Raw genomic sequence first — 25,139 nt, 5'->3', positions numbered from 1 at the left:
GTACCACTGTATATAAAACTATGTGCTAGTTTAAAACTAAAAGACATTCCCAGTTACAAACTTTTACCTACTTACCTGGGAGTATGCCCCATTGAGCTCAGTGGGACGTAGTTATGAGTAGACATGTACTGTAAAAGTTAAAGTACAATGACAAATGTGTGTCCCTATACAGGATATTATTTAGCTTGCCCTTATAATATTTATTAGAGTGCAAACTGTGAAAAGAAACACCCTATTCTTACTGTTCACCCTAGAGAGCATTTATTTGAACCGCTTGGTGATAGCTGTGGATTTTGCTGCATATTAATAAATAAAGCGGCAGAAAACCTGGGCAATTTTTCTTTGCTGGATAAATTTTATTACTTTTTCGAGGCAATTGTAACCCGAGGTGGTGGTTCCGTGGTTGATCTGTTAGCAAACCCTAAGCCCTGTTTTCTGCCGGAGCGTTTTCCCCTTCCATGATTCCCCCTGGCTGGGAATCAACAACACCAGCTCTAGGGCTGGTATAATTCAGGGTCATTGGAGGAACATGTCTGGGCAACGAGGTGGCAGATCCATAGCCTTCCTCTGACACGCCTCCAGCACGCTGAATCCCAGTGGGTGGGTGACCAATCTGCACATGCTTTTAACACAAGATATGATTGTTCAGAATCCCCTGCCATGTGTTTTGCAAGCCATTCTTAAAATTCGTTTGTAGCTGTCTTTCTGTCAAGAAAAATGCTGTCAACAAAAGTTCACTCTCTGATGGTTTGAGATTTGAGCTGCAATCCAATACCCCAGCCGGGCAGCAGTGGGACCACCGTGGCCTCATCCAGAGTCCTGCTGCTCATGCTGGCTAGAGCACAAGGCGGAAAGCAGGGAAATTGCTGTGCCAGCCTGGAGTTAGTCTGCTAATTGGGCCTGATCTTGTTGCATGAGAGCAGTGGGGCTGTCCTGGCATCCAGTGGATTCTGGGCTGGCTCAGCCCCTCCTGACCCCAGAATGCCCTGTTTGAAAGCTTACTGTGGGCTGCCACCAACAGGGACCCTCGCCAGCAGCATTTTATACGTAGGTAGTATGGGGGGTGCGAATATTAGGTCAGAATACATAGTCTTTCTGAAGGCTGCCAGATACCATATTCATGATTGCCACCTGTTGTGAGACTCATGGTTCTTTTCTGTAAACTCAATCCTGCAAGTAGATTAAGTATTTGGATATAAACATGTCCCGTGTGTTTTTCTGTACCTGGGATAATAACTTCAGAGCAAATCAGTCTGTAATTCTGACAGTAATTCTGAGGATAATAGGGAAGCATCCCAAAGGAGAAGAACACACCACAGGAATTCCCGATATGATTTTTAAGGAACCTTAATTACTGTCTGTTGTTATCTTGACAGATGATCTCTTTGTAGTAATAAAAATACTTCTGAGTTGTAGGGAAAACCACTTCTTCCATTGAACCTGACGTTTTTCTACAGAAATATTAGTTTTGGCAATGCCTCTGCGCTATTTCATACTTTATTTGGGGCTCTCTGCTTTGGGACATAGACCTGAGATATTTCAAACTAAAAATAGGGTGGTTAAAAGGGTGGTTTATAATAATAAAAGAACCTTCCAAACATCCAAAATCTTATTAATCTACAAAACAATAGTTGGGCCTCAATTTTTGTTCATCTGGAGTTTGGCCCAATTATGAAGTTGAAAATTAATTAGATATTTCACAAGTGAACACAGAGCAAAACCCAGAGATTTGTATAGCTATATAAAGCCAATTTTATGGTAGACACAATAACCTTTTCCTGCACAGTGATGACACCAACCTGTCTCTGAGAAAACAAATGCTTCCTTATGCTGCTGTATGCAACCCAGTCGGATGGGTATGGTACAAGTAAATAATAATAATAATTAGTAGTAAGTGAGATAAGTTTGAGAGAATAGGGAAACATTGCAGGTCTGATAGAACGGCTCTTACAAATTCATTTTCTGCTGCTGTTTACAGGCGAATAAGGAATAAATATACTATACTTAAGAGTCTCATCATCCCATTTGATCCTGGCAGATAATGTGGTTCCACTAAAGCAGGTCACTGCACATTCTCACTCGCAGTTACTTTGGGACAATGCAAACTTACTGTTGCATGAAAAAGTGCATTGCTGAATATGGCATCTAGAAGATGATATATGTCATTGTGGCAACTTTTATTATGCCTACTTTAGTACACAGCTTTATTTGTTTGTTTTAAAGGCACTTACATGGAACCGTAAGGCGTTGCCTTGATGGCCTTAGTTCACACATTTCAGCAGTTTGTGAGAGAATATATAGGGCAGGACTTTTGTGTTATTTTTCTAGGTGTAGACAAGGTTGAACCTATCACCCTGATTGAGCCAGTACTGCTGTTATTCATGTGCCCCCCTCTTCTTATCTGCCTTTTGCAAAAGAGTTTTGCGAAGAATTAGGGTGATATCCAGTTCAGTCACACTCAGAGCAGACCAACTGAAATTAATGGACTTCAGCCAGTTATGCCCGTTGCTTTCAATGGGTCTACTCCTGAGTATGCTTTTTGTCTTGTGTCTTTTACAGTTTAAGCCTGTGGACATGAACTGTTTTGCTTTTAATCTGTGTACAGCATTTAGTAATTGTTAGTGCTGGATAAAATCCTAATGTCTAATAATTTAGATTAGAATTAGGGATAGAGGAATCTGCAAATTTCGGTCTCTCTCTCGAACTTCTCATTTGTCTAATCTTGAGTTCGGTTCCTACATCAGTTTGCACTTTGAAAAAAGTCCTCATGAAAATTAGTCAGCAGTTTCATATTCTTCCCGTAATGTACAAGTTTTTGTTTGAAATTCTGCTTAAGATACACATTTTTGCATGCATTTCCCCCCAACCTGAACTTTTGTATATTATTTTCATTAATACATGCATTGGTTTTCCTGTGCTATATGCATTCTGGTTGGAAAACCATATGGCAACATTTGTAGAAGTGTGACTTTTGAGACAGCTACATTTTGGTTTTTGTATTCTTACAAGCATTGAAACAATTTTCTTCCCATTCCTACTTGAAGTCAGTACAGTGATAAAAAATATTTACAAGTTTAAGAAGGGTGTAATGTGAGACATAGTTGCCAAATATTTGTTTCATCATAAACTGAGGGTGTGTGTGTGAGTTTTTAAATTTGCAACCTCAGGATTACTCTTTTGTCTTCAACCTTTGTGGGACTACATGATAACATGACTCACCTTCTTTGGCCTTCCACACAGCCACAAAACTTACACGCCTCAGTTTTTATTTCTCATTTGGTCACATAAACACCATCATCACTATGTTGCAATTCCAAACAAGCCATTGGTATGCTTGGTTGCAGAGGGATGATATTTCTGTAGACAGAGCTCAGTAGACAAATTACTTAATGAATGACGGGAGAACTGGAACAGCTACTAAACCACCTGTACACACTCTTTCTAGGAGAAGAGAAATCTTTCTCATTCTATCAGCAAAAAACATGGAATGATATGCACATTCCATGACGTTACTGGCATGTCTACAAAGACAGGTCATTTCCTTTCTGCAGTGTTTGTTTATAGACTCATAATGACTATCCCAGTTATCTATCAAATGAAATGCATGTCACAACATATCTTGCGTTACCTTGAGATAATCAGTATCTCCAGCTGTGTCAGGAGTTTGATGGCATGCTTACAATATGCAAGTGTGAAGTGCTTTGCTACCAAAAGTTACAGGTATGCGCTTTCAGAAATTACATGTTTTTAATACTTACTTTAATGCTTGTATGTTATTGTATTGCAGTTTGCATTTCATAGAATTCAAATTGTAATGCAATATAAATCATGAAATAAGCAACTGAAATGCGGTTAAAAATAAATCCACAAGAGACACCATGAACAGTGTTTGAAATTCCCCAGGCACATTTTGCTACTGGCGCGGGTCCAATTGTGACCACGGTGAGATTTCTTGGTGCCAAGGTTGGCAACCACAGTTTAAAAAACTCTGCCTTTAGTCCATAATGAATACCATTTCCACTGTGTGTGTTTCTCCTTCTTGCATACTGGGACAAATGAATTGTTGTAAGAGCAAGTTGCAGACAAGCAATGTAGCCTAAGTCAGCCCTGTACAGGACCCAGTTTGGCCCACAAGACAGTTTTCTGCAAACCATGCCCACTTGCCCACCTGTCCTCACATGTGACTTAAGGAATTTATGAGGGTGGAACATGAATATAACAGGAAATGGGATCAATAGGTAGATGTTATACAGTACTCTAATGGCTTGTTTGACATTAGAAATATACAGAGAAGAGACAATGAGATCAATTATATCAGCCTGAAAGGAGAGAAGAAGGAGTGATACAGCAAAAAGTTTGAAGTAACTCATAGGCACCTTCATCATGTGAGAGAAATGCAGGCTAGGGTTTTGCCTTCTGGAATATAGCTATTTTGTATGCAGTCAAGACTTCCATTGCCTCACTCATAGTTTGTGTTATCAGTTCAGTTCATTACAACTGCATCATCAATAAACTCTTTCTTAGTTTTCCACAATTGCTTCCCACCCTCCGTGTTTTGTAGCCATTGGATGGGATCAACTAGTCAATATTGGGAGTTCCCCTGGTTCCTTCTAGAAGTGATGATCAGATTGGTAGAGGCCTGGGTGGAGCTTGCTTTTGTCTCAGATCAAGAAGGGTCAGAGGGCAGATGCCTAAAGAGAGGGTGAGTGTTGGTTTGTGGGTGGGGAGGAGGGCCAGTCTAACTCTGGGGTAGTAGATCAGGGGTCAACTAAATCAGGGTTAGCCCTCCAGGTGTTGTTTGACCACAGATCTCATAATCCCTGACCATTGACTACGCTGGATAGGGCTGATGGAGTTGATCCAAATAACCGTTCCACGTCACTGATACTTCTCCAGGTATTATTACTACTCTCAGTGTTTTCACCTGATGGAGATATGGCAGTTGTTTACTAGTGCAAGGTGCTTTTTGCTAGTGGCATCCAGTTATCCATTGCCCTCTGAAGAAAACTGCCTGCTGACTGCTCAGATGTTCTTTCGGTGCCAGGCAAGCACGTTTTTATTTCCCCAGGCATTTCAACTCTTCCTGAACCCTTACGAAACCTGCTTTTGCTCGTATGCTTTGATCTGGAGCTTAATTTTAAGCATGTATCACATTGTATTATATTATTCATTTTACTGTTTTCATCCTCTAAGCCTTCCTGAGAACAACTATAACAGTTATAGGGTGGCACATAAATAAATCTCTCTTCTCTTTCCTTCTCCTTTTCATAATCCAAACTTCATATTCGCTTTTCTTTTTGCAGTATAGTCAGACCTTACGTTGCATCTACAGAACTACAGAACTAGCTCCCACAGTCTGTATTATATCTACAAATCATCACTACTGTACTGATGATTCAGAAAGTGTACAGAAATCTACAGGGCAGTTGTGGGAGTTATTCATGTCATGTCAACTGCTTTCAGCTTCAAGCAGTTATTTTAAGACGGGTGCCCTTTGTATGTACAAAGTGCCACATTATAATTTTATTAACCTAGCAACAGAAGTTAATATCAATCCACAACCCACTGGCAATGTCTCTTGCATTGTTATGCACCAGAGTTAATTGAAACAAAAGCACTTAACTGTGCCTTTTCATATTTTTGTACAGTTTTTAAGAGGACTCTAAAAATCACTTCCTGTTTTTATTCTGCTGCTCGCTACCAAATTGCCAGCCACCATTTTCCAGTACATGAAATGCATTACTGTTGGGTGTAAATTTTCAGCCAAACCCCTCTTGGGCGATTTACAGTGTGGCATTTGTTCTAGAAACCAAGAACCCAGCAGCACCCAATTATGAAAATCAAACAGGGATAAGATAGGGCAAAGACAGATGTAATATTAAGGAGAGAGAGGGAGAGCTCACAGCAGTTTCTTCAGCGTAACCACCTTCTGCTCCATTTCACAATTAAAATGGGAGGCATACCTATCAGTGAACCTAGTGCTGTTATAGCTATCAGCCATGCCCTTCTCCCATGCTTCAAGTGGGTTACTGCTTTTTTGTATATTTTTTTAAAGCACCGCAAGTACTTTTATTTATTCATTTGTAGATTTCTTTTTTTAGGGAAATGGGAAACCTTTTTTTAAAAAATATCCACAGCCAGCTCCTGCTGCAAACTTGAAGAACCATTTAAAATTTACTTTATTTGAGGAAAGGTTTCTTTTTTAATTGAGCACAATGAGTTCATTTCCAAATTGGCTCTACTCCTCTCAAAATGTTGTGACTGTTTGTGCATGAATAGGTGGCAAAACAAAGGTTTTGTCAATGTATTGGAGATTGTTTGAATCTATTATACTTGGGCTCAGTAGCGTAAATTACCTGACTAATCCAGATGGTCTTGCCTAGGGCTGCAGAATAGTTTAGTTCAGGTATCTGAGTCCCCATTTTTATTTAACTAAATAATGGTGGCTTCCAGCATGGGGATGTTCCTCTTTGGCTCTGCATCCAGTGTGTTTCCACTACTGGTTTGGGAAGCGGTGTACATACAACATTAGTCACAATCCATACCTATTCTGTTTCTATGCTGTAGTTTGATAGGAAATACTGTGTTTTGATGCAAACACCCCCCCAAACCAGTTTCAAACCGAACAGAGAAAAATAAAAATCTAGCTGTGTTTTAAGCAGGTAATGTGTAGACAGCCTTGGAAAATAGCCATGTATTAAGCAGGGTTGTTCTCTTGAATTTGGTCATGGTTATTCCGTCATGCCCTGAAAATGCTGTAATCCTAACACGTGGTTGATCCCATGCCCACAATTCAGTTTATTTGGGTTTGCTTCTTTCATAAGGTAGGGCAGAATAAAAGGATATGCACTGTTTTGCCAACAAGTGGAGCTCCAGAAGACAACCAGGAACCTGCAGGACCCACATTCTGAACATGGAAAGTCCTCCCATTTCTCAACCTTTTACCAAACTTTGCCCGTAAAATTTCCTCAGCGGTTATGTAGCACATGCTTGTTTTTATTTGCTATTTTAAATCAGAACACCAGGTGCCACTTGAATTACAAGCTCATGAATGTATGGAGCGCATGCAACCTTTATCAAACCTTCTATCCCATATCTTTGTATGGTCCTTCAGTTAACTGCAGTCAGCTGAGAAAGAGAGAGATGACTGTGAGCAGACCATTACAATCGCATCATCAATTTATCACATGGAACAGTGTTGCCGAAGTGACCTACTTTTTCCTGTTTTGCGTTCAGAAGGCTAATCCTGTTTACCATTGCTGGGAGGAGGGAACGGGCACACACCAAAGAGTTCTTTTGAGTTGTGCAGATGGCAGTCTTCACCGATAAATGTTCGTTTAAATTTGTTCTCTCTTTTCCCCCTATACCATATGTAAAGTTTAGCGCAGAGGGTTATCTTGGATGGCTGAAGCAACCCATTTGTACAGGGCTTGTTTCCAACAGAAGTATCCGTTCATAGATTTAGCACTATAACTTTATTTGAGAGAGAGTTCCCAAAACTATTGGGCATGAAGGTGTAAGTAAGCAGACAATCAGACTTCTTCTTGTTCTTCTTCTCCTTCTTCTTCTCCTTCTTCTTCTAACTCAGGGCTTAATTTTGCATCACTGATAAGGGATAGGCAGCAGCTTGATTTGCTACTGAAAAATATTCAGGGAGAGTACAGTGGTCATTTAATAGCTCAAAACAATAGCAGTTATAGTGGATGTATTTATCGTGTTTTAAATATTCTTTTGGGAGCCGCCCAGAGTGGCTGGAGAAACCCAGCCAGATGGGTGGGGTTAATAATAATAATAATAATAATAATAATAATAATAATAATAATTCTAGGCTGGTATGAAACACTGTTTCTGGCTTGTCTTAGGGCTTATCCACACTTCCACTGCTTCCCCCACTCTGCTTTTTAGTGCTCAATTGGAGCAAACAGCAATTCTGGTTTTCTCCCAGATTGCCATTTATTCTGATTTAACGCTAAAGAGCAGCTTTTCCCCGGGGAAATGAGCGGACCAAAGGGGAAACTTCTTAGAGCATTGCCTAGATGGTGCAGGTAAATCAGAAAACCGCTCAGTCACGTTCATGGTTTCTGGACACGGGCGAGCGGAAGTGTCGACAAGTCATTAGTTGTACTTGGGAGAGATTTGAACAGTTTTTCTTTAATTAGATAAGCTTGTTTCAAGCACACTGGAGTCTTTCACTGCCAGTTTTGGGAAGCCAAGGCTCCCCAGCATCTCACCTTAAGTTAACCAGGAGCTTGTTCTTCCCTGGTGCCCAGGTGGCCTCACTCCTTCTGTGTTGCAAGCAGCTTTTGTGTTGGGACCCTTGAGAACAAGACAGCTGTTGGGAATGCTTCAAGATGCCGATGTGGAGTCCCTCTGCACCCTGATCGCTTGCAGAGGATTGCAGTCCAAATGTTGGCCAGAACAAGCAGAGAGAATGATGAATCACTGGCTTAAAATACATTTAGGTGTCGTGATGAATTAAGTGAAGCAACAATGATTCTGTTTGAAACCTAACCTTTCTAGAAATCTAGTGGAAACATGTGCTAAAGCTACCCTGAATTCTTTCAACAGGAAAAGCTGCTTAGACAATCTAATGGATGAGGATGAAAAAGACAGGGCAAAGAGGTGAGTACCCTCTCCCCTCTTCATCTCCTTTTCCTTCAATACTGGGAATTGTCAGCTTCATGAGAGCCTAATTTTAATGCATAACAAAGCTATTTTACTCTCTCTGTCTCTCTTTCTCGTTTGACCAAGCTAAGGAGAAAATAAAACCTGGCGCAACATGAAAAACAGCTGAATCACAAAACACGCGAGTCTTCTTGCCGTTCTTTAAAAGCAAAGGGCCATGGGAAGCCCTTCCCATCCCATGTCAAATGCTGCACTTGGTTCCCTTAAGAGAGACTAGAATCTGAAGTGAAACAGAGACACCCGCGGGCAATGTTCGTGCTTCACATGAAACACATCTTTCTAGTACTTTAAAAGCACCTACAAGAAACCAACAAAGGAAAATGTTAAAAGGCAGGTTATCTGTGTCTTAATTACCTGAAAAACAGTACAGGGTAAATGGGATGCAGATTAAACTATCTTCCCTGAAGTAAACTATGTCAGGCACTGCAGAATCGAGAAAGCAATCCTGGCTGTGAACAGCGGACAGGAACAGAGCTGTGCACCCACCACTGTATCTTAAATCCCCACTGCTTGGGCCTGGCAGGATGGAAGCTGGCTGGGTGGCCCTTATTTTCCACTTTTTTTGCTGGCCCGACTCCTCAGGATCCTTTCCAGCAGATCCTTTGCTGGCCCTGCTCTGTGCCTGGCACTGTGATGCCCCATTTCAGGGCCTTGTGGTGGCTACTGTGGCAGGAACACCACCAGCAGTAGCCTTTGCTCTGTGGCACTCTTGGCAGGTGCAGTGGGGGAGACACTCCCGGTGGCAGAGGCTGGTGAAGGAAGGGGCACCTCCGCCTCTTCCTAACCCCCTTCAACAGTACAGATATAAGTGGTTAGGAGTGTTCTGCAGTACCGATCCAAATAACTTCCAGTGGCCATGACTAATCTGAATCAAAAATAAATACCGGTACACGTAAAGGTATGTCACGCCACAGATAATAGTCTCTATTTAGATCTCTGTGTCTCCCTTACAGTTCAATGCTATTTTGTCCAAGGTCTTCTTTCTGTTCTTTTTGGCCACCAGAGCAAAAACGGGCGGCTTTGTGAGTCGCTGAAGCGTTTACATTTCTAAGAAGCCAGATGTCAGGGACTGGGCAGAGGAGGAGTGGTGGAGACCGCCTCCCCAGCTTGACTCTTCCAGGGAGGAGGAAGAGGGAGACAGTTTAGATTTGCAACAGGGGTTTGAGGGAGGTCACAGCTCAGAGGCAGATGAGGTGAAAAGCTGGGAAATAATGGGAGAGGAGGAGGAGAAGAAGGAGGAGGAAGCACCAGGGCGGCGACATCTGACAGAGTGTGCCTTTAGAAAGCATTCCAGACCCCCACTGTCTCAGAACCCGGAGAGCCTTGAAAGTAGGAGAGCAAAGAGCTCAAAGACAGAGGGCACTTATCAGCACCTGTAGGAGAGATGATGCGATTGACAAATGAAGTGGGAGAGACGGGGGGGGGGGGCGGGGTAGAGATTTACTCAGGACAACGCCGTTATCCAAGGGGCTGGGTTCTATAGCCTCTCTCTGTAACTACTGAATAAAAAACGGATGGTAAGAAACATTTCCTTGTCTTTGTACGTTCCTGGGCAACTGGCCAGGAGTTGCTGGCAGCAGTCTGACACCATAGGGCCTTATCTGCTGCAGTGAGACATCTTTCCTGTATGGGCAGTAGGGTGAGAAATCACCTCCTGGGCCCAGTGTATATAGTAAATAGTGCAAGATGTCTTAGGATTTTTCTGTAAAAAAAAGGAGCAGTAAAAAAACCAAACATCTTCATACAGCATCGTCATACGTAACATTTGTATAGCACTTTTGGGGTGGGGGGGTCAATACACTGCACATGCATTATATAAGTGCAGTCCTTTCAACCCTCCTGTTATGTAAGTCCGCATTATTGCCTCCTATATTGCAGATGTGACTGAATCCCACCTGCAAAATAGCGAAAGTCTGGATGTGCCCTTAGTCTTTCCTCCACTCTTTCCAATAGGTAGAGACAAAACTTTGTAGGAGGGCATCTAATATTTTAATGGGGATTGAGTTCTAAGCCCTAGGTGGGAGACAGGAGAAGGCTGGGGCTGCTCTAGCATAAAGGTTTTCAGAAAGTTGCTTACAGCAACAATATACAACAGCCAAGACAAACGTAATAAACAAGTATTGTTTAAGAGGTGATTCATCTCTTATGGGGAGAAAACTTAGGTGAGCTCTTCTGTACTGAAGGAAGATGCATTAGAATGCTATACTAGGTAAAATAACTATGTTCTGGTCAGGGACAGACCAGAGGGGGGAAATTAAAAGCTAGGGACACAGAAAATGCTCTCTGTATCAGAGGGACATTACATATTTTATATTATGCCTGAAACTGGCACAAGTATTACATGCTGGTACAACAACAACACTGATAAATCCACACAAAGGAGATTGCTATCATCTCATTTGGGGTGCCCGAGGAAGTGTAAAAGATTGTTGAAATGAAAGGCTGTAATAACTGTCAGATCTGACTGGCATCTGGAGTTTCACAGCAGCTGCTTGCTAGTAGTTTTCTCTCTCTTCCTGGATACTTTCTCATTTTTGTGAAAACAGGAGATTAATTGGCTTCTACAGAGCCTTAGATTGCATCTGGTTTAGTTTTCACCATGATGCTTTTCTTTAATGAAAGAATTTCTAGTCTGGCCACTATTTGATTTAGCATCATCTCTTTTTTAGTTTCTTTGTTCCCTGCAGCTTTCCTCTACTAATATAGGTCATGCTATTCTGCTGCTTAGATCAACTGTCTTTTTTCTAATCTATGTGTTTTCAAGACACAGAAGCCCACTATTCCATATGAAAACAAGAGTGTGCTGAATATGTGCCGAATATGGGGTGAATAAGTGCATTCCCTTAGAGTTGACAAGCAAGATTGGGCATAAATGATACAACTAGATACAGGAACTTGAATTCAGCTTTCTTTTTTAATGCTTATTATTAACACATGGACCTGAGCCTTTTCTTTTCTCTTGTAGTAATCAAATAAACAAGAAACACCCATTTACCATTCTTTCTTACTGGAAATACTTCTTGTGCATGACAGCACATCCTATCTTGTTGAATCCTGGCAAGACAGGAGTACCGTTTTTGGGGGACCGTTGGCAGGCGGGTGAAGTACAGACCTCACCTAACACTCCCAAGTTTAAAAAGTGGTATGAGGTTTGGTTGTGTTAGCCCATGGGTAGTCAAACTAAGGCCCAGGGGCTGGATCCTGCCCAATCGCCTTCTAAATCCGGCCCGCAGATGGTCCAGGAATCAGTGTGTGTTTACATGAGTAGAATGTGTCCTTTTATTTAAAATGCATCTCTGGGTTATTTGTGGGGCATAGGAATTCATTCATTTCCCCCTCCCCAATATAGTCTATCCCCCCACAAAGTCTGAGGGACAGTGCACGGGCCCCTTGCTGAAAAAGTTTGCTGACCCCTGTGATTGCCACTGAATGTGGTGATCGAGCAGCTTTGGCAATAATATTATTCAGTGTCAATCTAGTGTAGCGTCCAAATTTGTAGAGCAATCCAAACTATAGGAAGCCAGTGTAATTTATGCTGGGGTAAATTATGCCAGTGTAATTCATTCTTTCCGAGCTCTGTTCAGGAGTGGGGCTACCAAGAGTGGAGCTAGCCTGAGCCTGGCGGACAGAAAACAGGTCTTTAAAATAGAGTTTGACTTGTGCCACTCTTTTTGCTAGTGGGTTGCTATGTCATGTAACAGCTGAACAGAGTTTGGAACAGGAACAGGTCTCCTCCTGCCACCCCTCTTTTTCAGAACTTGCTTCAAGTTGAGCTGGCTGAGGATGGAGAACCTAGACCAGTGTACCTGTGGTAGAGATGGGGTGAGGAACATAGGGTCAGCCAGAGATCCACTTATTCCAAACCTCCCTCACCCTTGTGGTTCTTGGGTTTGGGCTGCTCCCCAAGTTTATCTTTTCCTTGTAGTACACTTCCTTTTGTGATCCCTGAGAAAAGACAGCATAGCTTTAGAAAATCTTATTTGTTGTAAAAATGAATATAAAATTACATGAAGAACTCTTGTTTTATGCCAGCTTTCTTTGCTTTTCTTAGTGATGCACCATAATGAGAAATAATTTTGAATAACCATGCTGTGTGTGTGTGTGTCTATTGACAGTTTTCTCCTGTTTGTAGGGCTTCACGTAACAAATCTGAGAAGAAGAGACGTGACCAGTTCAATATTCTTATCAAGGAGCTCAGCTCAATGCTTCCAGGAAACACCCGCAAAATGGACAAAACTACAGTACTTGAAAAAGTCATTGGCTTTCTTCAGAAACACAATGGTAAGTAACACAGCCATGCCCACTTATTCATCCAATTACAGTGGTACCTCGGGTTACATACTCTTCAGGTTACATACGCTTCAGGTTACAGACTCCGCTAACCCAGAAATAGTACCTCAGGTTAAGAACTTTGCTTCAGGATGAGAACAGAAATCGTGCTCCGGGGGTGTGGCAGCAGTAGGAGGCCCCCATTAGCTAAAGTGGTGCTTCCGGTTAAGAACAGTTTCAGGTCAAGTACGGACCTCCGGAATGAATTAAGTACTTAACCCAAGGTACCACTGTACTGTCCTGGGTAATGGTGAGGCTTCTTCAAACAGTCAAAATTTCATGGTTGAAGTTTTCCAAGATAGATGACTGTCCGTTTCCGAAATTATATAGTTCCTCCAGTGGGTCTTTCCACAGACTTACAACCATCTAGAACTATTAACAGAAGTTGTGTTCTTTTTTTTTTTTGCCTAAGAAAGTTCCAGTTTGCCCCCCCCCCCACCGGTTGGATAACGTATTGGTAGATATATAACAGAAATGTTTTCATTTGTTTAGAATTCTCGACACAAACAGAGATTTGTAACACTCAGCAGGAATGGAAGCCTTCCTTTCTCAGCAACGAAGAATTCACCCAGCTGATGTTAGAGGTGAAAAACTCAATTTTTGCAAAGTTGTGAACGTGTGTGTTCTTCCAATGTAAACTGTGGCTACAGCCCTGCAAGCCTGATGATTTTCACTTGCAGTTCTGTAGGTCGATAGAGCTCAGCAAGAGAGGAGAGGGAATCAAAACCACAGCTTATTGCTTGTGATTACTTATGCCCATGCCCATTGCTTGATTGCCTTCCTGGCTTTCATATTAGGCAAGCAAACGCAAGCTGGCTGTTTCAAAATTATTGTTTTTTAATAGTTAAAATTTTGTTTTAATGTTGTGTGCATACAACTCTGAACCAACCTGGGATCTTCTGGTGAAGGATGGATAATGATAATAATAGGCAACCCCACCAACTGGAAAGTAAGTGTAGGGAAAAATTCAAGGAGCTCACCTGGTGAAGTGTTGCAGTGTCGCTGCTGCTTAATAAGAAGGAGAAGTTGAGGTACAAGGATGTAGAGAGGTCAGTGCACCAAAGGAAACACTACTCTGACCTCCCTGCCGCCTTGGCCCTTTCCTTCCCGGTAAGCAACAGTGACCTCACTACCTCATCTGATGTAATTTAATGTTGAAAATAAAAATTCAAAGCTTGGAACGCTATACCGCATGCTTACTGGCATTCAGTGTACTTTATATTTTCATACGAGGAAGAGGAGCATTTTCAATGTAGCACACACGCAACAAGTTTGTGTTCCAAAATGCCTTACACATTAGACTAGTCTTATAATATACATCCCATTAATAAATTGAGGTGGTGGGTTCTGTTACAGATTCACATAGGTGCCACATTTTCAACGGGTCCAGTCTAAGCATGGCTATCTGGACACAACCCAGTAGCGTTTTAATATCAAAATGTCTGAAGGCCTATTGTTAGATACAGAGTAGATGTTCAGAGAATGTCTTTTCCAAGCCTGAGATGCCTCAGGGAAAATCCTGCAATACTGTTTATTTGCTTGCTTGTTTAATTTCTATACTCTCTTTATCCGAGAATCACAGGGCAGTTTACAATAACACAAAACACAAAAATAACAAATAAAAGCAATATCTCCCCACCCGGTATAAAAGGCCATAGATGGATCAATTAGCCAAAGGCCTGGTTGAAGAGGAATGTTTTTGCCTGGTGCCTAAAGATATGTAACAAAGATATGAGCCTCCCTGGGCATTCCACAAGCGGGGAGCTACCGCAGAAGAGGCCCGTTCTCGTGTTGCTGCCCTCCAGACCTCTTTCGGAGGAAGCACATGAAGAAGGGCCTCAGCTGACGATCATAGGGCCTGGGTCAGTTCATATGGAGAGAGGCGGTTCTTGAGATACTGCAGTCCTGAGCCAGTCTTTGTTGTGTGGTCTACATATGAAACACAAGTGAAATTATAAAACTGAATGTTCCATCCTGGGGTATGAGTGTATTGATAGCAGTGAACTGAATTGCCTTGAATTCTCTTACGATGATATTATTAAAAATAAAAAAATTCCTTCCAGTAGCACCTTAAAGAGCAACTAAGTTAGTTCTTGGTATGAGCTTTCGTGTGCATGCACACTTCTTCAGATACCTGAAGAATCTGAAGTATCTGAAGAAGTGTGCATGCACACGAAAGCTCATACCAAGAACTAACTTAGTTGGTCTTTAAGGTGCTACTGGAAGGAATTTTTTTATTTTGACTATGGCAGACCAACACGGCTACCTATCTGTAGATGATATTATTAGTTGCTAACGTTTTCTGGAATTGCTCTTCTGTGTTTAAGCAAATTTTCTCCATCACTATGTTTGTTTGGCAAAAAAAGGCTTCACCTGCTGAAGTTCTGCTTGGCTCACAGCTTGGCTCACAGCTGTAAGCAGCCTGCTTTCGTACAAATGAGGCAGTTTCAGCAGAGTTTTTGCAGAAAAGTGGGCCATCCTTCTGTTGCACGAACTGTTTGCAAACAAAGAAGTAAAAATAGTCTCATGTTTGGATACATTGATCAGATTCTTCCATAAAATCCTAATGAGAACCCATCTGCAAAATGTATAATGTATTAAAGATAAATAAACCATTTACTCAAGCAAATCTCCACTGTAACGAGCTCAAGACAGCTATCTCTGGAGGATTCTTTCTTCTCAAGATTTAAGTATTTCAAGAGTAGAAAAATGTGTTCTAGCCAAATGTGGACCATGAGCTTAATTAATGTAGCTGTCAAAGGCATCTCACCTTCAGTTCTCGGAGAAGTGAGCATTTACGGCTGCAAAAAAAAAAAAAAAAAAAACTAACTTGGAAAAAAGTGATACAAAAGAAGAAAGGTGTTGACTATCCTGCTGGGTGGTTGAGGAAGGAGCCCTAAGTTGTTACATAGATTTTTTGGGTTATAGTGAATTAGGGAATGAGTAAATGATGTAATGAGACACTCTTTAGCTGTAATGAGGAGCTCTACAAATACTCTACAAATACAGGCAGTAAGTGTCCAGAGGCTGCATTAAATTAATTTCTTGGGCCACTTTTGTGCATCCCACCGATTCTGACTGGAATTTTTTCTTTATATATATATTTAAAGTTAAGGGTTTAGTTGTGGCAGTGGCAGAAGCAGTTTAAAAATGCAAATAAATAAATAAATTTGGAACACAGAGGTAAGGAAAAAAGAGGAGGGGAGAACGATAAAGCTACCAGTGATAAAATTTCAATTGGTTCTTAGTATGAATAGCACCCTTTCCCTTAACTTTTCTTCAACGTATTTCTTTTCTTTTCTTGAGAGTCAAGCGTGTAGCTGTGCGACCAGACAGACCAGCTCCATTTGCAACAGCTTCAAGTGCTGAAGGGCAATTAAACCCAGGCTCTTAGGAGACAAAACAAATCCTGTCTGATCTCCGAGAGCTTCTGTGGAGCTACAAAGTTGAAATAAGGAAATATTCTGTGTAAAAGGATTCAGCTGAAAGGTTTGAACCCCCAGTTTTCACCTAACAATACTCCCACCCATTCTATTTCTTTCTTCTTCTTTCTACCAGGCATTAGACGGATTTGTCATAGCTGTTACAACAGATGGAAGCATTGTGTATGTTTCTGACAGTATCACACCTCTTCTTGGACATTTACCCGTGAGTAGCTCTTGTGGTTCCATATTGAGGATCTCTCAATGAGGGTTCCTCGCACGCAACAAAGGGGTCTGGCTGTGAGTACAGCTAATGTAAAATCCTGGAACTGCATGCCTAACATAACATTTGAGAATTAAGAATGCAGACTTATTATACCTACCTACTCAGAAAGAAGCTCTCCTGAGTTCCATGGGATTTTCAGGCCAAAATGCACTGCATGGTTTTTGTAGATTTGCTTTTATTTATTTTTTTAATTGTGAAGTGATTGCAAAGAATAGGAATACCATATTTTGGTTATTTCTGTAATGGACACTTTTGTTACTTGCAGTCTGACGTGATGGATCAGAACCTGTTGAATTTCCTCCCAGAGCAAGAACATTCAGACATTTATAAAATATTATCATCTCACATGCTACTGATGGATACTGTCTCATCAGAGTACTTAAAATGTGAGTATTACTTCTACTGCATTCATGGGACAAAAATTAACAGGGCAGTAATAGTATCCAGGGACGTGGGTGGTGCTGTGGGTTAAACCACAGAGCCTAGGACTTGCTGATCAGAAGGTTGGCGGTTTAAATCCCCACGATGGAGTGAGCTCCTGTTGCTCGGTCCCTGTTCCTGCCTACCTAGCAGTTCGAAAGCATGTCAAAGTACAAGTAGATAAATAGATACCGCTCCAGCGGGAAGGTAAACAGCGTTTCCGTGCGCTGCTCTGGTTTGTCAGAAGTGGCTTAGTCATGCTGGCCACATGACCCGGAAGCTGTACGCCAGCTCCCTCAGCCAATAAAGCGAGATGAGTGCTGAAACCCCAGAGCCGGCCACGACTGGACCTAATAGTCAGGGGTCCCTTTACCTTTAATAGTATCCAACTAATAGGTTTAGTCAGTGCAAGGATTTATGCTAGTGCAACAGAACTTTCCCCACCTCCTCCCTCCCCAGTGTGTGCCCCTCACCCCGCTCAGATCTGCTGTGGATTGTTGCAGGAATCACTAGAACAGATTTAGGGGTGCACAAGGAGAGGAGAGGAGGGGAAGTTCTGCTGCAGAAGGATAAATCCTTGCCCTGACATATTAGTTGGATCCCACCCATTGGCTCTAAGACTTATTTATCTCTTAAGGGTCTGTACAGTACAGTGGTGCCTCGCAAGATGAAAATAATCCGTTTGAGTCTCTTGAGTCTAGCGGTTTTTTCGTCTTGCGAAGCAACGCTGTTAAAGGCTTAGCGGCTTAGCGGCTAAAAGGCTATTAGCGGCTTAGCGGCTAAAAGGCTATTAGCGGCTTAGCGGCTTAGAAAAAGGGGGGGAAAGCGAAAAAAATCGCAAGACTTGCAAGACGTTTTCGTCTTGCGAAGCAAGCCCATAGGGAAATTCGTCTTGCGAAGCACATCGAAAAACGGAAAACCCTTTCGTCTAGCGGGTTTTTCGTCTTGCGAGGCATTCGTCTTGCGGGGCACCACTGTACACTTGAAAGAATGCTTTGCTGGCCATGACATTACATATGTTTTTAGGAAAGGATAGTTCATGTATTATATTTTTCATTTTGAAGCTAAGGGAACCAGTCTATAGAGAATTTTTCTTCTATGCAATTTAAAATCTATAATAATCACGCTTATTGTACTAAAAAATGGGACTGTTTGCAGCTATGTTAATAATACATTGTTGAATCTTAAGGGAAAGTGTTATTTTAGTTGGATATACATATAAGGAGGCTTTAATCCGATCCTGTTGTAGTCATCTGTTCATAAATTATTTTTATTATTACACATGAGAACTTGTGGAATTTTTTGCATATTGGTTTTAAAATCACAGTGCTTTGAACTATTAAAAGGGAAGGCATGGGAGAAGGATCAGGGATTACTAGTTAATAAGATAGATTCATTTTAATCAATTTATCTATGGTTAACCTGTTTTAAAGACTAGCAAAATCATAATGGTATAAGATTCCATAGTCTACAACCTACATCATCAGATGCATGGTGCCACAAGATACTCTTCTTCCTTTTGCTGCAGCGTACCAGTGCAGCTGTCCCCTAAAGAAACTGTTTTAATTAAAAAAGATTTTTTTTTCAGAATAAATAAAGAATAATTTTGTTATGCAGGAAAAGGAAAAGAGATGACAATAAAAATTGCAGTGTGAAGTTGATTTTTTGCATTGGATTGCTTGCAATCACATATATATAAATTAAGCTTGCGTGATTTATTTCATGGAATGGTACTGAAAAATGGGATTAAGAGTTAAACTCAATCCCTGGCTTTAAGTATGCATGAGAAATACCTATTTATAGTTCTGAGCAGCCTAGGTTTATGCAAAGATTCATCCAGCAGACTATGGGCCTTTGTGACTACAGACAGCATTGTTGAATTCATTGTGGTTCTTCCATTTGCCTCATTATGTGAATCTCATTGCGTTTAGTTTACAAATAATATTTATTTTGTCTTTCTTGACATGTGTTTTTTAAAAATTCCAGCTGACGAAGATTTGGAATTTTGCTGTCATCTTCTGAGGGGAAGTCTGAACCCAAAGGAATATCCAACATATGAATATATAAAATTTGTAGGGAACTTTCTGTCTTACGGTCATGGTAAGTCTCAGCTATTCTGTAAGTATAACCAGTGACTAAATAAATGTATATAGGGTGTTGAGCGTTCTCTCTGTGTGTGCATGCGCATTTCCAACATTAATAGAGCAATTTCAGACAGAATGACAACAACCAGTTGCTTAGAACACAATACCAAGCATTGAACTAGGTGGGATTTACTTATGAGTAAATATGGTTATGACCAGACTGCAAAGCTGCAGTTCTAAGCAAACCCAGAGCACTTGATCCATTTTCTTGTGTAATGAATGTGACAGAGATCCACCTCTGTTGCAAGTACGTAACATTTCCGTGGAATATAGTCATAACATTTTCATTCTAGTAAAACGAAGTAGTCCTTCCACATAGCACATTAATTGCTAGTGTGTTGTGTGTAGTAATATGGTTGCGCAGATGTCAGAGGCATTTATTTCCTGTCTTATAACTAGTGGTGAGCAACACAATTCCCCCAACCTGCACCTGGGCCATTTTGGTGGTTGTTGTTTAATTTTAAAATTCTCTTGGTGCTGCATGTTCACATGTAGCCGCTGTGCAGGAGCACTTATCCAATGATTTATTTTCTTGCACCAGACAGCAGCAAAGCTGATCATCCACTGCAGACATAGCCAACACGGTGCCCTCTAGATGTTGAGGGACTCCAAGTCCTATCAGCCCCAGCCAGCATGGTCTGTGCTCAGGGATGATGCGAGATGAACTCAACATCTGGAGGACACTGCATTGGTTACTGAAGAACCACAGCAATTCTCAGCCATTTTCTTTAGCTTTATTTGGGGTTCTTTTTAATGGCCTGGAAATTATTCATTCCCCTTATCTTAAGCTGGAGCATGCAGCTAGCCACATTTTTAAAAGCCAGCAATAGCATATCTTTCTTCCCCACAGCCAGTCTTTCCTTTCCACACTTGAATGCACACTCCATTGCACGAGATATTTCTCTAATGTCGCTGAAAATGAATATTAGCACAAAGTCTAAGGTGAGGCTTAGCATTCTCTAGAAAGGCCCATTGGGAGAATTTAAATGTTGCTGCGTTCAGTTAGGAATGGTTTCAGCTCCTCTGTCAATGGGCATCATAGAAACATAGAATTGCAGTGTTGGAAGTTCTATACTATGCAGGATTCGGTCCCTTGTCTTGGTCAGTTTACGTAGCAAGTAAAAAATTCCATCCTATCAAAGTATTCTTTACTGCAAGCTAGATTAACTTTGCAAAAATTCCTTATTAACCTGCGCTTTAGGATAGTTTATGGTGATTTCCCTCTCTTTAGTGTAATGTTTGCGTAGCCATAAGAAACTGGTGCTATAAAGGTAGGGGATTGCAGCCTAGCAGGGCATGGTACTATTAGGATGACCTGTCCCTGTTGCGTACTTTCATGCATTTGCTTCTTCTTCTTGCCTATTGTCTCTGTACAATTCTTTACAATCCAGCTGTAGTATTGAGCAACTGGTAGCACCTTGTGACCCAGAGGCACCCTTATTCCCATGCCAGTTCAGTAGGTATTGGATGAGCTTCAGAATGGAGATGTGTGTTGGCACCAGCATCACTCATTGGCAAGACCTATGGAAAGCTCCTTACACACACACACACACACACACACACACACACACACACACAGAGGGAGAGGGAGACATCTCTCTGTCTGGATCCAAATAATTCTTTCTTCTTTCTAGTGCTTAGCAGTTTGCATCCACCAATTACTGAGAGTATATTTTAAAATTAAGGAAGGAAAGTTACAGGTATGCATATATGGTCTGGGACATCCCAGTTGCTTCAGAAAAATATAAAAGAGGTAGGTATGCAGACAGCATTAAAAAGAAAACACATGCCAAGTAATTTGCAAATAACCAGAGGCAACTGTTGTGTAAACTAGAACCAATGGACTGTTATAGGGTTAGAGTGGAAGTGGCGTAAATATCCCTGCCCCACTTCCCCAGCACTGTGTGTTCATACAGTAGAATATTCTTACTGAATGGAAAACAGCTTTGTATTTCTAGTATGCACTAAAAGTCTGCTTTGTGGCAATATAATAATGAAAGTAATAATTTGTTTAATTACTTCCAACTATTTATTGGATTTCGCTTCAGTTGTTTGCCTGAATTCATTCTAGGAGTAATGTTTAAAAAGTTGATGATATTATCTCAAATGGTCATATCGTATTTACACTGTGCTTGTCAGAACTCACAATTCCACAGTCTGCAAGACTGTATAAACCCTGCATAACTGGTGGGTGCCAGACCATATAACTAACAGCATTTTAAAAAAAAAATTGTGGTGAAGCATTATTTTTTCTTAGTTTCATATGACTCTGAATTTACCAATATAAAAGGACCATCTTATCAGACGCACACCAGTGCAGAAACCCCTTTTAGCCATTACATAAATGTTTAAAAGCATCTTTGTGATGCACAAGTGAAAATGGGCACAGTGGTGATGCAACAGCAAATACACAACTGCGTTTTTTATGCAGATGCATTTCTGCATGAGAAGCGATATCTGTTTGGCTGTGTGCCTCTGTGAATTGAGCCTTTTTTCTTCAGTCATGGCAAAATGAATTAAGATGTGAAATAATAGACAGGTACTGTTATTTGATGAAATAGGTGCTGAATTCAGCGCGGAAACAAATGGAATATAATTTCGACATGAAAACAAGTGTTTTAAAAACTATATCCTCTAGGGGTTTTTTTTATATAACCTTTTGGTTTCAGGCTAGCAGCCAGAATCTCATGCTGTGCTTTTTCCAGAATTGCACAACTCAGAGCGTAGGTAGCAGATTGCATATTTCAATACTCATGGGCAGGGCAGAAAATATATCTGCACACAACTAGCCTGTAATAAAGGAGGTAAATATCAGCCAGAATTGGATCGACCAGGAAAAACAGAATCATATTCCACAGCACTGAAAGTGACACATTTCGCTAATAGGGAAGTGGAAGCTTCTCTGAGAGTGGAATGAGACGTCATGGTCACACATTTCAAATCTGTGCTGTGCTGAAAACCTGTAAAGCTAGGAGAGATTTTCCTGGGGGGGGGGGACTGAGTTTGAGGGGAATAGTGATCTTTATCTCTTCTTGCTACTTCTATCTATCCCAACCCCTCCCATCTATCTTGAGGGGCTTCAGCATCTCCTCCCACCTATTGCTTCTCACTTGACATCGTTCTCCAGCCCATCTGCTATACTGCTGTTCAGCAATGACCAATTTTTAAAGACACAATTTATTGGCAGGGAGGGGGTAGTCAACTAAGGTTCACTCAAGAGTAGACTGAATGAATGAATGAATGAAGACTATACATTCGGGCCATTAATTTCAGAAAGCCTACACTGAGTAAAGCTTAGTGTTGAATACCCTCCAGCTTACTTTCTGGCTTGACTTTAAGTTGTGACTTCATTTTTTTTTTATTCAGCTAATTCCTTAAAAATAATACATACATATACACATACATAACCTTAAAAGCACTGCCCAGACACATACCTCTCTGAGTGATACCTAGTATCGGCGCATTTCTATATGTATAAAATAGTGGGAGCTAAATACACTAAAAGGCACAACTCTTTGTCTCGCACTTTTCTTATCCAGTGCCTATATCTGCTTGTAATGGCTTTGATGGTGCTGTTCCAAGAGGTTACAGAACACCACTAGGAAAACAAGTCTGCTTTGTCGCTACTGTTCGACTGGCAACACCTCAGTTTCTAAAGGCAAGTGTGTATGTCTTAGAGTCTGTTAAAAGTCTTTGTAGTCGTATCAGCCCTTTCAGTCCCTTATCTTCCCACTCAGGAGTGTGTACAAGGCGTTAGGGATAGGCGGAGCCTCCTCTCTCCGTATATGGTGGCTCCTCCCAAAGCCATGGCTTGCAGAGCAGGGACATACATTGTACCTTGGCATAATGGAATGGCTGTTGGTAAGGTGTTCAATATTTCTGAAGGTAAATTGGTACAAAAAGCAGCAGGGGAGCACCTTGAGGCTCCGTGAGGCAATGCATGCAACTTTTCAAGTCAACTGCCAGCAGGCATCTTGCAGATAATAATGCAGGCATCTTGCTGAAGCTAAAATCAGGTATTGTTGGGCCAGAGCCCGGAAAGGGAGGATATAAATGTTCTAAGTAAATAAGTTGTTAGAAATACCTCTCTGAGATTGCCGCCATCACCCCATCCCTCTGCTGCTGGTAAGTCAGCTGATAATCTGAGCCTGGTCAATTTGATACTTATCCAAAACATCTGCCCGTGTATGTGGAACTAGGGATGGAATGCAGTTGTTGTCTCATGTCTGCAAAAGCAATCTGAGGGGCTTTCTTCGTGAAACAGAATGGGCCAATGCACATGTTACATTGCTTCAAGAGCAAGCCTCCCTGGGGAGAGTGATCTCTGCCTCAGGAGTGCTTATCATAGGATTTGTCATCCTCGTGTTCAGTCTCCAAATATGTATGCCAAAAAGTGCTGGGTCTAGGGACTCTCAACAATTTCAGACTCTGGGTTAAGTAAGTTTATTTTATTTTAGCTGGAGTGGACTCCACTCAACAGAAAGAGGTCGTTTTCATCAGTATCCATCTAGCTGTAAAATTTTCCAAAACAATTAATAGAATAATAGAAATGTAGAGTTGGAAGGTACCCTGAGGATCAGCTAGTCCAACTCCCTGCAACACACGAATATGCAGCTGTCCCATACAGGGATCAAACCTACAACCTTGGTGTTATCAGCACCATGTTCTTACTAACTGAGCTATCCAGGCTGAACTATATTAGGAATGAAAACATTTAATCTGTTTTGTCATTATATCCAGAATAAGTAGCCCATCACCAGTTAAAACTAATAAACTGGATGGAGTTACTATTTAGCTATTAGATGGAGATATTTAATTTTTCTTTTCTATTCCTTTCACATGTTGTTCACTAACATTTAAGAAAAAAAAGCAAATTAAATGGCAATAAAGGTGCTACAGTCACTCAGAATTTTATTCTAATACAGGAAATGTGCATCGCTGAAGAACCTTTAGAGGAATTCACTTCAAGACACAGTTTGGAATGGAAATTTTTGTTTCTGGATCACAGGTTGGTTAAAAAAAGAAGACGGCTATACTTTATGTTTTCTTAGACAATTTACTACTGTTTATTTATCGTATTTATTTGAAGTTACTTAATTGTCCATCAGAGGATTACGGGGCAGTGTTCAAAAGTGTGAGAATGATTCAGACACAATATATTTATGCAATGGGTGACCTATGACAACATCTGCCTGATTGCACTGTGTGGCTTCAGATTTCTCTTCTGCACCATCCAGCCTTCTGTGTGCCCCCCAAAATGTGTTCCATATAGTTGTGTTGGATCTCTCCCAATAATATAGTTAAACTAACAGACTTGACAAGCAACAAAATCCAGACCAGGCAAAAAAACAACAACCCCATAATACTAAAGGAAAATAATACTGTCATCTATTATTCTATTATTCTATTCTATCTATTCTATCTTCATGTTTTCATTTTTAATGTGCAGTACCATGCATCTTGCTGTCCATACATATGAGGTAAACGTGGTTAGTTTCACCTATTTTTTCATGTACCCTTTCCCCACTGTTATTACTTACAATTATGAAGAGTTATCTTGCTTTAATGGGTTTTAAGGTAGAAACAAGGGACGTGGGTGGCGCTGTGGTCTAAACCACTGAGCCTCTTGGGCTTGCCGATCAAAAGGTCGGTGGTTCGAATCCCTGCGACGGGGTGAGCTCCCGTTGCTCGGTCCCTGCTCCTGCCAACCTAGCAGTTTGAAAGCACGCCAAAAAGTGCAAGTAGATAAATAGGTACTGCTCTGGTGGGAAGGAAAACAGTGCTTTCGTGCGCTGCTCTGGTTCGCCAGAAGCGATTTAGTCATGCTGGCCACATGACCCAGAAAAACTGTCT

General features: G+C 41.2%; 1 protein-coding gene across 6 annotated transcripts in view; it reads left to right on the top strand.

Annotated features, from left to right (window-relative positions):
• Nucleotides 1–25,139, top strand: part of NPAS2 (neuronal PAS domain protein 2) — a 97,558-nt gene that overhangs the window by 51,070 nt on the left and 21,349 nt on the right. For all 6 annotated transcript variants that reach the window (XM_083501466.1, XM_083501467.1, XM_083501465.1 and 3 more), the window contains 8 exons: nucleotides 8,569–8,622; nucleotides 12,818–12,966; nucleotides 13,507–13,598; nucleotides 16,573–16,662; nucleotides 16,988–17,108; nucleotides 19,129–19,242; nucleotides 22,826–22,944; nucleotides 24,212–24,294. In XM_083501466.1, the coding sequence (XP_083357592.1) occupies nucleotides 8,591–8,622; nucleotides 12,818–12,966; nucleotides 13,507–13,598; nucleotides 16,573–16,662; nucleotides 16,988–17,108; nucleotides 19,129–19,242; nucleotides 22,826–22,944; nucleotides 24,212–24,294 (800 nt within the window). In that variant the 5' untranslated portion in view covers nucleotides 8,569–8,590. The remainder of the gene's footprint in view (nucleotides 1–8,568; nucleotides 8,623–12,817; nucleotides 12,967–13,506; nucleotides 13,599–16,572; nucleotides 16,663–16,987; nucleotides 17,109–19,128; nucleotides 19,243–22,825; nucleotides 22,945–24,211; nucleotides 24,295–25,139) is intronic.

This window comes from Podarcis liolepis (assembly GCF_965112155.1).
Source record: "Podarcis liolepis genome assembly, chromosome: 4".
NCBI classification, from domain to species: domain Eukaryota; kingdom Metazoa; phylum Chordata; class Lepidosauria; order Squamata; family Lacertidae; genus Podarcis; species Podarcis liolepis.
The sequence above is the reverse complement of the archived record's forward strand: the minus strand, read 5'-3'. Positions and strand labels throughout refer to the sequence as shown.